General features: G+C 44.4%; 1 protein-coding gene across 1 annotated transcript in view; it reads left to right on the top strand.

Moving 5' to 3' along the window:
• The window catches only part of EEIG2 (EEIG family member 2), a 571287-nt gene that overhangs the window by 467715 nt on the left and 89941 nt on the right, over positions 1 to 13631 (top strand). The window contains exon 10 of the mRNA XM_085602240.1: positions 12142 to 12211. Within this exon, the coding sequence (XP_085458366.1) occupies positions 12142 to 12211 (70 nt within the window). The remainder of the gene's footprint in view (positions 1 to 12141; positions 12212 to 13631) is intronic.

The raw sequence follows: 13631 nt of genomic DNA, 5'->3' as shown, positions 1-13631 counted from the left end.
GACTCATACACTTGACACTGTATTCTGAGAGGGGCTTTTTATATGGACGTGCCGGAGGCCAGTGGGTTGGACACTTCCCTAGACGCTGGATTGTGTTCTCCTCCTGGACCACCTATGGAGGAGAGTGCCTCCTTTGCCATGGTAATGAGATGTGTGTCAGAGGTATAAGATTTACAACTGCCATCTATTGAAGTCAAAACCAACATACTAAAGTTGGTCTTGGAACCCGGGCAAACTTCATCAGTGCCATTATTTCATCTAATGAAGCCATAACTGACCCACTTACGGGTGGTCTAAGATCTGTTGTGGTCTATCAGGGAACAGGCAAGTTGCCAGACACTACAGGCCAGTACCAAGTAATCCATATTTTGTGACACAACACCTTGGTCAGGACACAACATAGTACCTCATCCTTTGTGGACTGGACACTACGAACTGCTTGGGCAGAGCGCTTTACAATAGTGTGGTTTTTGGGCGGCACACTCAGATGGGATAATCAAGCTTCTCTGGGGGCATGCAAACCTCGTTGATGGACATGCCATTCAGTGAGTGGTTCGCACCTGTTTGGCAAGAAGGCTGACTCAGCATTTACATGTTTTAAAGAAAGCCAGGCCACTCTGCATTACCTTGTTATTTCTACCCCTGTGAGACCGTACCCTCAATAGTTTGACCCCTTTAGAGGCTAAGCCAGGGGGTTGGCGTACCACCAACGCCAAGGCCCACTACCCTCACAATAGGCACCCTAGACCTGTTTAAGACAGGATCAATCAGACAAGGTCCATGCCATCACAGGCAAAATAACTGACCATACACCCGCACATACAGCATTAGACTCCAAACTGCTTTTTGTTTGTCATTGGTGGCACACAACCACCCTTTGGGGGCAAGGATCAGATATGTCCTGCAAGGGTGGAAAAGTATAACATCTGACAAGTGGACTTCCAGATCGTCCAAAGAGGCTATGCCCTGCCATTCCTTTATGACTTACCACATCTTCCACTCACATAAGAACATGTTCGAGGCATATGAGCTGTAGATCATATACTGTGCATAGATCGCCATCTGGTGTTGGGCACGGATGTTTGCAGTTTGTCTTTGTTCGAAGAAGTCTTTGTAGTCACGAGATAGGTGACTCCTCCTTACGATGATAGTGCTCATGGGCATAGACTCCGTCCCCAGATTGTTTTTTTCCACCATCGGGTTCGGATGTGATTGCCTGCGCTCTGGTTCGGTATCGTCTTCGAACCCTCTTTGGCGCGCAATCCTTCACCACATGACGGTATTGTTTCCGATCGCATTTCCCTTCCGACGAAGAACTTCGACACGGGCCATTGGGCCTAGCCAGGGCGACAACGACCGCTGTCGATGGAACAGACTCTGTTTAAAAAATGCCTCAGGTGTGGTGCTAAATTCCCACAAACAGACTTAGACGAAGTGTGGAACCTCTGCCTCTCCCCTGAGCACGAGGATTAGCACTGCGAGGCCTGTACATCGTTCCGGTCGAAGAAAACCATCCGTGATCATCGGGCTCGATGACATGAAATGTCCAGCAGCAGCAGCTCGATTCCAGACATCTTCGAAGCAGGTTCCACCGTCCATCCTGAACTCCAACCTGCAGAGGATATCTCCGTCTCCAAAGCCGACGACTCCAAGGAAGACCAGCAAACTATCACCCCTGCTCAGCGGAGAGTGAGTACTACAACCCAGCCCTCCACCAAACCCAAATCTAAGGCTCTGGTAACACCTGCCCGAGCACTGTGATCATACTTAAGACGCCGCGCCCTCTGGCCCGGCTATGAAACCGAAACAAAAGCCTTCCGACTCGGGCTAGAGTTGGCCCCATTCCAGCACTGAACATACACCTTCGGCACCGAAGCCTAAAACCAAGTCGGTGCCCCACATTTCATTGCCGGCACCGAAGCCACCTTCGACGTCGAAAACCCCGACTCTGAAGCCACCAAAAGAAAAAGTTTCGTAGCCAAAACAGGACAAAGTTTCGGAGGCAAATAAAATCTCAAATCCGAAAACTCCCTCACCAAAGATTTCAGAGTCAAAAACACCTACAAAACCGTCACAGCTTAATCACGTTAAGGAACACCCTATGGCCAAGCTTCCGGCGCCGAAACAAGACACACCACTCAAAGACCTTTCTTTTCTAGATACTTCGGATCCAAGGCAGAAAACACTGCATATTGACCTCAAAACTGACCAACTTCTCACCAAACCTAAGAAACGGAAACTAGACCTTCCAGAGGTTCCTCCCATACCAATTAAACGCAAGGACTTGGGTACTAACCCTTCTCCCCCTTATATACCTCCCTCTCCTATTCCTTCTGATCCTAACTTATTCATCACACCAGCAAACTCACCATTACCTACACACTCACCTGTGCCACAGGATGGTGATGATGGTGATGATGGTGGGGATGGGGATACACTAGGGGATGATGGAGACTATAACATACCACAGGACCAAGACCCATGGGATGACTATGATCAAGATCCAGATCTCCACAATGACCCTCATCTGTATCTGTCCAGGCCATCACCACCTGATGATAACATTGGTTTTGCACAAATTATTAATAGGGCTGCTCACTACCATGAGGTAGAACTACACACTGATCCCCTAGAAGAGGACTTCTTAGTAGAAACATTTGCACCCTCACACAAATCCACCCACACCCTGACTATGGTAATAGGCATGTTAAAACGCGCAACAGAAGTATTCAAAGACCCTGTTAGAGCCCGAATACTTACACCAAGGGAGGATAAAAAATATAAAGCAGCTCCCATAGACTAAGTGTACATCAAAGGTCAAGTACTTCTGGACTCTCTTGTTGTGTTTAACACACGCAAGAGGGCTAATTCCCAAGCTACATGTGACGCCCCTCCTCCTGACAAGGAGTCAAAACTTATAGACACTTCAGGGAAAAGAATTGCATCACAGGCTGCTAACCATTGGCGCGTCGCCAATGCTCAAGCTCTCCTAGCGCGCTATGATAGAGAGCTCTATGACGAGCTCGAAAAACTAATGCAGTACTTAAAAGAGGAACACAAAAACAAGGCCAATGAACTTGTTCAAAAGGAAAAACTGATAACTAATACTTCCATTAAATGCGCCCTAGATGCGGTTGATACAGCATCCCGTGCCATTAACACCAGCATATTACTGCATAGGCACGCTTGTCTTTGAATCTCCGGATTCAAGTAAGAAGTTCAAATCACCATACTCAATCAGCCCTTCGATCAAGAGCATCTTTTTGGACCTAAAGTCGATACTTCATTGGAGAAAATAAAGAAAGATACCGAGACTGCGAAGTCCATGGGGGCCTTGCAACTCCCTTCCATCAGGGGTTCCTTTCGCAGCTCCTTTTACAGGGGTGGCTCCAAAACAATGTTATTAGAAAATCCCTCCTCATCTTACAAAAGCCCCAATCAGTCTACCTCCCCCAAAGGATATTTTCGGGAAGGATACAGAGGGAACAATAATAGGGGAAGATCCAGAGGTAACAACACCCGCAATTCCTCTAACACCAAGCAGTGACTTCCCTTCACTACCCCCCAACCATTCCACTCCTGTCGGGGGACGTCTTTCACTGTTTCTACCTGTCTGGAACTCCATCACAAGAGACAAGTGGGTAAGACAAATTATCCAGAATGGTTATTGCCTACAACTCACCTCCACTCCCCCAAATATTCCTCCCAGACAACGTCCAGTGTCATCACAACATCTGACTCTCCTAAACCAACAGATATTCTCCCTGTTACAAAAACATGCAATAGAACCAGTCCCCTTGCCTTATCAGGGCACGGGGGTTTACTCTCTATATTTCCTAATTTCAAAAAAAGGACGGCTCTCTCAGGCCAATACTGGACCTCAGACCACTAAACCTCTATATTCAGTCTGATCACTTCCACATGGTCACCTTCCAACAGGTGCTCTCATTGCTTCAATTAGGTGACTTTCTTTCCACTCTGGATTTAAAGGACTCCTACTTCCACATTCCCATTCATCCAGCTCATAGAAAATATCTCAGGTTCCTGGTGGACGGTCAGCACTACCTGTTCAAAGTCCTCCCCTTCGGGGTGACCACAGCACCCAGGGTCTTCATCAAGTGCCTTGCAGTAGTTTCAGCTCACTTAAGAAGACAACACATTCAAGTGTTCCCATATATGGACGACTGGCTCATAAAAGCCAAGTCACACAGCAGCTGCGTTCACCACACCCGAAAAACAATTCAGTTACTTCACAACTTGGGATTCACCATAAATTTCACCAAGTCCCATCTTCAACCATCCAACACACAAATGTATGTAGGAGCTACAATAGACACTTCCAAAGCTCTAGCATACCCCAACCCGGTCAGAATACGCAACATACAGGCTCTAATATCACAATTTCAGCCTCAACACTCATTACCAGCTCGAGTGTTCATGCAATTAATCGGGATGATGGCTTCTTGCATCCTAATCGTCCCTTATGCAAGACTCCACAGGCGTCCTCCACAGGAATACTTAGCACGTCAGTGGAACCAGGCTCAAGGTCAGCTAACAGATCTGGTGTTGGTGGACAGCCGCACATATCGCTCTCTGCACTGGTGGACCACACAAAACCTTTCCAAGGGGTGGCCGTTCCTCGACCCGGTTCCACAGATTGTGCTAACAGACGCATCGCTCACTGGCTGGGAAGCACATCTCCAAAACCTTAACATTCAAGGGATATGGACTACAAAGCAAAAACAATTCCACATAAACCACCTGGAATTACTGGCAATATTTCTGGCATTGAAATCCTTTCAACTCCATCCAGTAGGCAAAGCTGTCTTAGTTCGTACGAACAACATGACAGCAATGTACTAAATACAAAAGCAGGGAGGAACACATTCTCTACAACTTTCACACTTAGCTCAACGCATATGAAAATGGGCCATTCAACAAAACATATATCTGCTGGCAGAACACCTCCCAGGAGTGCACAATCAAATCGCGGATCTGCTCAGTCGTCAACAACAGATCCACGAATGGGAACTTCATCCTCAAGTTCTTCTTCCATTGTTTGAAATATGGGGCCACCCAGAAATAGATCTGTTTGCCACCCACCAAATCGCAAAATGACCAATCGTTGCGTCCAGGTATCCACACCCGTTGCCCAAAGGCAATGCGATATGGATGAACTGGTCAGGGAAATTTGCTTATGCTTTTCCGCCTCTCCCACTCATTCCATTAGTGGTTTGGAAGCTCAAACAGCATTCCCTCACAGTGATCCTGGCTGCCCCCACATGGGCTCGACAACCCTGGTTCACAACACTTTTGGAAATGTCAGTAGTTCCTCAGCAAAAACTGCACCTCTCTCCCAAACTTCTCACTCAGAACTATGGAGAGATAAGGCATCCAGATCCCAATTAACCCAACTTTGCAATCTGACACCTGAAGTCTTCGAGTTTGGCTACCTTAATCTCCGGCCAGAATGCATGAACGTCATTAAAGAGGCTAGACGTCTTACTACCAGAGCATGCTACGCAGCAAAGTGGAAACAATTTGTAATTTACTGTACAACCAATAAAATCAATCCACTAGACGCTTCCACTCAGAACATTATTTGCTACCTATCACACCTACAACGCTGTTACCTAGCATAGACATGTATAAGACTACACCTAGCTGCAATAGCAGCTCATCTACAAAACAGACAACACTTGTCATTGTTTCGATTACTCGCTATTAAAGCTTTTATGGAAGGACTTAAAAGAATAATTCCCCCTAGAGTACAACCCTCTCCAGTATGGAATCTTGATATCGTCCTTACAAGGCTCATGGACCCACCATTTGAACCTCTGCACAAATGTGAACTACAATTCCTCACTTGGAAAGTAGCCTTCCTTATAGCCATCACATCTCTTAGAAGAGTGAGTGAGCTCCAGGCACTAACCATACAAGAACCACCTTTGCAAATTCATCAGAACAAAGTGGTTCTCAGAACTAATCAAAAATTTGTACCTAAAGTTGTGTCTGCATTTCATCTTAACCAGTCTGTTGAGCTACCAGTTTTTTTCCCTCAACCAGACTCCGTGGCAGAAAGGGCTCTTCACACGCTAGACATTAAAAGAGCACTACTTTATTACATTTAACGAACTATAAGTCCTTTGGAAAGACTAAACAACTTTTTGTTGCTCTTTCCTCACCTCATAAAGGCAATCCCATTTCAAAAGCAGGCATTGCACGTGGATTGTTAAGTGCATCCAAATATGCTTTCTTAAAGCCAAGGGCTCATTCTACGCGCAAACTATGGGCTTCTATGGCATTCTTAGGTAACATTCCCTTAGACGACATCTGCAAAGCTGCAACTTGGTCTACACCACACACATTTACAAAACACTATTGTGTAGATGTGAAAGCAAAATAAAAAGCTAGTGTGGGCCAGGCTGTCTTAAGAACACTCTTTCAAACCACTGCAACAGATACAGGTTAGCCACCACCACCACAAACAAAACTGCTGTATTGTATATGCACAGTATATGATCTACAGCTCATATGCCTCGAACGAAAATGATACTTACCAGTATGCATCTGTTCTTGGCATGTAGAGCTGTAGATTTATTTACGCACACCCGCCTCCCCGGGTACCTTTATCTGTTGCGGTGTTATCTTACTTAGATACATCACACATGGACATCTCTTTCAATTTCTTACTAACTCCATCATCACCCTTTATGGCGAAAACAATCTGGGGATGGAGTCGATGCCTAAGCGCACTGTCATTGTAAGGAGGAGTCACCTATCTCGTGACTACAAAGACTTCATCGAACAAAAACAAACTGCAAACATCCGAGCCCAACACCTGATGGCGATCTATGCACAGTATATGACTCTACAGCTCTACATGCCAAGAACAGATGCATACTGGTAAGTAGCATTTTCGTTTTCAGAGGAACACCTGTCCATCTTGCTCCAAGAAGTGCAGACTCTTGGCTAAAGAAGTGCTAGAGAACTGTAACTGCTGCAGATGTATTGTTAATAAAAAGTTTTACAAAAAAAAGAAGTGCTAGAGAAAAACCCAACCCAAAGAAAAAAGGAACTGGCTATTACTCCGGCTATTTCCCCGTGCTAATTAAAGGATGGAGATCATTGTCCTGTTTCCGATCTCTACCTTCTGAACATCTTCTGGCAGAAGGACAGAGTCAAGAGGCTCATGCTGGCTCAGATTCTGTCTGCCCTAGATCCAGGGAACTAGATGGTTGCTTTGGACCTGCAGGATACCGAGTTTCATGTACCCATTCTGCAGTCCCACAGATGCTACTTGTAGCTCAAGGTGGGCAAGGAATATTTTCGATTTGTTGCGCTCCCACTTGGCCTCACCAGTGTCCCTCGGGTGTTTACAGAGGTAATGGCGGTAGTCGCAGCACATCTTCGGAGGGTGGGGATTCCAGTTTTCCTTGCGGTTGAAAGCAAGTTGGCCATAGTGCTTCATAGCCCACCTCCAGACGACTGTGGGCCTTCTGACATTGCTGGGGTTCACTAGCAACATGCCTAAACTACACCTGACCTCCTTCTCAGAAGCTCCTATTTTTTGGAGCCATCCTGGATTCAGTGTTGTTTCATACCTGCTCACTACTAGAAGTCCAGGACATTTAGGCAATGATACAGATGATTCAGCCTCTGCCTAGCTCTCAGTGACAGTGACTCTGAGGCTTATAGGCCTCTTAACATCCTGCTCCTCGACTGTGACAGATGAAATATGCAGCCTCTGCAGTGGAACTTAGTCTCAGTGGGCCACCATCAAGGAGTTCTCTTAAATTCCATCCAGGTGTTGGAGAAGAATGCAAGAGACTTGCAGTGGTGAATCAACCACAATTGGGCACCTCTGCCCCACCCAGAGCTGACGAGGGTAACAGATCACTGCTAGGATGGAGATGTCATCTGGGAGAGGTGGAGATCAATCAGAGTACTCTGGTCTTCAGCAGACACCTGTCTCCCTATCAGCCTGGTGGAGTAGTGGGGCCAAAGCCTTCCTTCTGTCCATCAAAGGGAGGCTGGTTCATGGTCTCTCTAAAAACAACTCCGTCCTGTGGTACTGCAACAAGAAGAGCAGGGTTTGGTCCAGGGTCCTGTGCAGAATACACTTTGTCTTTGGAGCTGTCTGGAGCACCAGACCATTTCCCTTGTCGAGAAACACCTTGTGGGATCTCTGAATGCCAGAGCGGATGAACTCAGCCAGAGGTAATTGGCGGATCAGGAATGTTGGCTACCTTCCGAGAGTGCACAAGGCATCCTCCATTAATGTAGAGAATCCTGGCTATATCTTCTTGCCACCGCCAAGAAGGCGCTATGTCAAACCATTTGCATGCTGAAGATTCCAAGAAGGCTTCCTCTATGTGAAGGGTTCTTGATATGGAGAATGGCACTCCTGTATGCCTTGAGTTCTGAAGATGATAATGAACAACGGAGAGCAAGTCATCCTAGTGGCTTCGGCTTGGGCAAGGAGACTGTGGTACCCAGACCCTCTAGGCATGAGCGTCTGTCCTCCGTTCAGACTACTGCCTTAGTAGCATCTCCTGTCACAGTAGCAGAACAGGGTCTTGCACCCGAGCCTGCACAATCTGCACCTCCATGCGTGGAGATTGACCAGCGGCAGTTGAATGGGTTTGAATTTAAAGTTGTGGATGTCATTCTTGCTGCACGGCACCCCTCTGCGAAGTCTGTCTATGCCAGGAATTGGGAAACATTTGTGGCCTGGTTTGGCACACTCAGAACTGACCCACTACAGCCCAAGCTGTCTGTCTCATTTGTTTTATCCCTGATTCAGCAAAGACTTGCTGGGTATTGATTAATTGTCAGCCGTTTTATGTTTACTGGACCAGCCATTCTTCTTTAGATCACACTCAGTCATGAGGTGTCTAAACTGTTTGACTCGCTTGTTTACCCCAAGTGCTTATTTAGCCCAAACCCTTTTTTATTACACAATGGGATCTTAATTTGGTCCTCACTTTCTCTGTGTGCACGCCATTTGAACCCATCCAGAGCGGTTCACTACATCTCATGAATCTAAAGTGTGTGTTTCTGGTTGCAGTGACTTCGGCTCTTCCTGTGAGTGAACTCCAAGCTCTCTCAATGCAGCCACCTTAAACTATTTTTTTCCCAGACAAATGGTGCTGAAGACCAATGCTGCCTTTTGGCCTAAAGTTGTCTACTTTTCCTGTTCGACAATCCCTCACTTCCAACTCTTTTTGCCCCACCTCACCCCTCAAATAAGGACAGTAGACTCAATCATCGGGACCTAGAGAAAGGTTTCATATTTTACCATTGATCTCGCCAAGGATCATCCGATGAACGATCAGCTCTTTGTGAGGTTATCTGTGGTAAGGCACAGCAGAAAGGGACTTTGTCAAGGTGGATAGTCCTCTGCCTCACAATCTGCTATGCAATGGCCAAGGAATAACCACCAGAGGGGTTAAGGGCTCATTCCACCAGGGCTAAGGCTGCTACCACTTTGCCTATCTTTGACATCTTTCGGGCTCTGTCGTGGACACCGGTACACGTGTTTTCCAAAGCTCTACTGCCTTGACTGCTAGGTCCAAAAGAAAAGGCATTTCACCATTTGAGTCGTGCCAAACTTTTTGTTGTCAGCTATTCCACAGACCCACCACCGTGGAAAGTACTGCTTCTGTATCTGTTCTAAAGTTGAGGACTCTGAGGTTAGAAGTATCCATCAGAAGAATAAGTTGGAAATGCTATTTCTGGTTGCTGCTTTATATAACCACAGATTTCTCACTACCTTCCCTCCTCTCCGTTCTGTGGAATGGTTGCTTTTCTCTATTTTAAAAGGTCCCAAATTAGATATCTGCACACTGTTATTTCTGCGTCCACGGGCACTGACAAAGTTTGCAAAGTAACTAGTATCAACACGCATGGGTGGTGCTTACCCATTGTGCAGCTCCATTGTCACGTCCGGGGTGGAACGAAGTCAAAGTGGAGCCACAAAGTGCCTCCTACCAGCACGCTGGACAGTGCTGTTTAATCATTCGAGATCCAGTCTGGGGTTAGGGAATATTCTAAAAGTGAGAAATCTGCAGATAGAGTATCCACCAGAAAGAGCATTACTGAAGGTAAGAAATTTGTTAATCTAGCTTTCTCTGTAGAGATGAGACATTCTCATAGGGTTTAAAATAGAGGTGTAGCCTAGAAATGTAATGTAATGAGAAAATAAAGGACCCCCTGGAAATACTAGAAGTTCCTAGGACAGGGAAATAATTCTAACTAAAGTAAAATTCCTAAGCAACTATGGACTATACGGAAATCAAGTCCTAGACATAGCAGGCGTGTAGCTACATAGCCTCAGTGTACGACAAAAATCAGTTAAAAAGATTTCATTTTATTCATATAAAATTTTAAAATCAGACATAAGCAACAATAATGAAACATACATAGCATGACAGACAATACAACAATATCCACATTGACATAATCAATTTAAACACAATCATGAAACAGATAATTAACAATATCAAAGACAAAGTAATTATTCAAGTGGTGTAAACCACGTGTGGCTGGACTGTAGGTGTTTGTTATTTTCTCCTACGCGCGTTTCGGCTTACGGGAAGAGCCACATAGATATTAATTCAAAGGAAGACCAGAAGCTAAACACTAGGTATGAATACTCATAATTAGATGATTCTGCAGAAAACGCTAGGTCCACGTGATATGTAGACGGCTTGTAGATAATGGATAAAAACAGAACTGATGGAAGGATCTGAAAATATAGCACAGAATCCCCTAAAAAAGGAAAGTGGTACTGCGGTGATACTTGAGCCCAAGTACCCTGACCGACAAGGCTTCAGAAGGAAAATGAGTTTCATGAGTATCTTAGGAAGTTTGATGCAGATCTCACTACATAATCAAAGGATAATTATCAAGGAAGTCGAATGACGGTGTAGTCAATATGGAAAACCGTTCACTCCTCGTGTCTCTGGTTTGTGTCAAAAATAGCGGCCGCATGGAATTCTTTCGATGTCACTGTGACCCTACGAGTATCCTGGCGCTTGAACACGTGAGACCAGCTAAACTCTGAGCATTAATTTTGACTTCACCAAATTATCCTAACCATGATACATGAGGACTTATTAGTCCTCAGGGTCGAACACAATATCTTTGGCATGCAGTCTGTACATCACAGAGGAATATAGGGCTCTGATTCAGATGATGCTGTTTTCTGGCTCCATTTCCCCCGCCTCCCTTATTGTGCCATCAGAGTGAAGTCGGAACTCTATACTTCAGCAACCAGTCCGCCCACTAACCCAGCCCTAAACCTTTCCTAAGCATGCTGCTCTATGGAGTGCACTTGTCTACTATTTTGTTACACAGGACAGTGGACAAAGCTTTTTGTTCAAAACCTAGGAAGTGCACAGAAGCTTACTGCTACGTTCCTACAAGACAAAACTTGTAAAGTAATATTTCCTTCTAGCCGTATTTGAACTGCCATATTTAAGAAAAGCGTCAAGAGTGTCAGAGACTGGAAATTTCATAATGTGCCCTGTTAATGTGAGCATCGGAAAACATGGAAATCAAACCCAGTTTTTGTTAGCTGTTCCATTTGAAAAAATCTCTTGATAGACCTAGCAGGATTGCTTCCTAGGCCCTTTACTTTCATCGCACAAATATATAACATACAGCAAGGCCTTTATCTTATGTAACATCTAAAAACCTGTTAAAAGCTATGTCGCAGAAGTCAACAGGTTGTTTATGTAACTATGAAACCAATAAAATATTGCTTAAAAAATCCTCTCTACTCAGTCCTATGAATTGATTGATGTTCATCGCAGCAGGAAACTTGGAAGGCTGAATTAATTCTGGGTGTTTTATGCATATTGGTTTAAGATTCTGAGTGTGTAATTTAGTGCATTGTTGTAGACTGTGTGAGTTGAGGAGTTTATTTTGTCCTTTGGGTTCCTTACTTAACAAATGATGTCAAAAGGACTTTAAGTGTGTTCTACCGGTAAGAATGTATTTTACTAAATGTACTTTTTTAATTCTGGGGACTGCTTTTTGATAATCTGTGTTATGAATTTTGTATTAACGAGAGGGTTGTGTGCATGAAAGCACAAATACTTTATTAATACAGTAATTCTTTTTGTTTCTCCACAGAGGAAGGTTTGAGATTGTTCGTAGGACCTGGTGGTAGTACTGCTCTAGGAAGCCACCATTTACCAAACAGGTAAGTTTGAAGCATGACTGCTAAGGTGATATTTAATGGTAATCTATTTGAATGTTGAGTATCTGTGACTTTATTTTTCTCTTCGTTGAACACAACATTTATGTATTTACATATTCATCATTGATATATCTGGTACAGTAAAAGATGTACCTAAACTCTCTTCAAATAAAAAAAAGCAGAGAAGCTATTGCAAGTGCGACAGTGCAGTTGGTGTTTGTTATGTAAGCCATTCTCAACATTTTCTCTTTTTGTGAAGCATTTTGTTTTGGGTCAATTGTGCCGTGGACTGCAATGTAGGAAACCCAGGTTTCACTCTCTAATTTTACTCTTCTGGAGTCTTTGGCATGTTACAGTAATAGCAGCTTGTGATCTTGAGTAGGGAGTAGAGGAAGTTATACGAAGGTTTACTCTTTCTGTCAATCTCTTTTTAGCAATTGTACTATAATGAAGGCATTACATAATAGCTCTTCACAAAACAATAGGATGGCATGTAACTAGAAAGGATTCTAGAAATATGTTAGAGCCTTTGTAGTTAGCCAAAACATTAAATCTAGCCAGGTACTTAACTCTAACCCCTGCTGCCCTGCCCAGAGCTTGGCAGAATGACCAAGTCAGTGGCCTTGCGCTGCACCCAACCACCCAGACGGATAACCCCACAAGCTGTTGTCCATGTTCCTTCTACCCCTTGTTACAAAAAAAGGGGAAAAGCGAGATCTTGAGAGCACCACTAAGTCTAGCTTTGCCAAGAGTACACCAAAAGTGTTAGGATGACTGCATCAGGTTTAAGTATGGCAGCAGAATGTTTTTAATCAATCAACTGAAGTCTAGGAAGGGTGAGGGATACCCAGTAATGAAAAGTCTTGGTGGCCCTGATCAAAGTTTATAATGGACAGTCAAGTAAAATCAACTGAAGTCTAGGAAGGGTGAGGGATACCCAGTAATGAAAAGGCTTGGTGGCCCAGATCAAAGTTTATAATGGACAGTCAAGTAAGTATGCAGATATGCACAAAAACTTCCCCACTCACTTTCTAAGGGTATTCAGCAAAAGGAAACATGCGGGTGATGGAGACCCCATGAAGAGTGTATATTATTGTGTCAGCCATAATGTGCATATGCTTTAGCTGCTGAAATTGAATGGCTGCAAAGGAGGCCAAAGGGGCAGCAGGTTTCTCTTCTCACGAATGTTCACTCGACTCTGTAAATTTAGGAGGATAATGTTCCTCTCTTCGTTACTCAAAAAATAAACCTTTATATTAAAACTTCGTATTAAATACATTTCAAAATGAAAACCTACAGAAGATGTTCATATCTCGAAAAAGTGCAGCAAGATTTGCACCCCACGTCAGCATAGGCCAACTGGGTAAGCTGCCTTGCAGGAGCACATTTGATGCCCATATATTAGTAAATATTGTTTAGTTTA

The sequence above is a fragment of the Triturus cristatus genome, chromosome 4_2 (genome assembly GCF_964204655.1).
Source record: "Triturus cristatus chromosome 4_2, aTriCri1.1, whole genome shotgun sequence".
NCBI classification, from domain to species: domain Eukaryota; kingdom Metazoa; phylum Chordata; class Amphibia; order Caudata; family Salamandridae; genus Triturus; species Triturus cristatus.
Note: the sequence above shows the minus strand (reverse complement) of the source record. Positions and strands in the feature narration are given on the sequence as shown.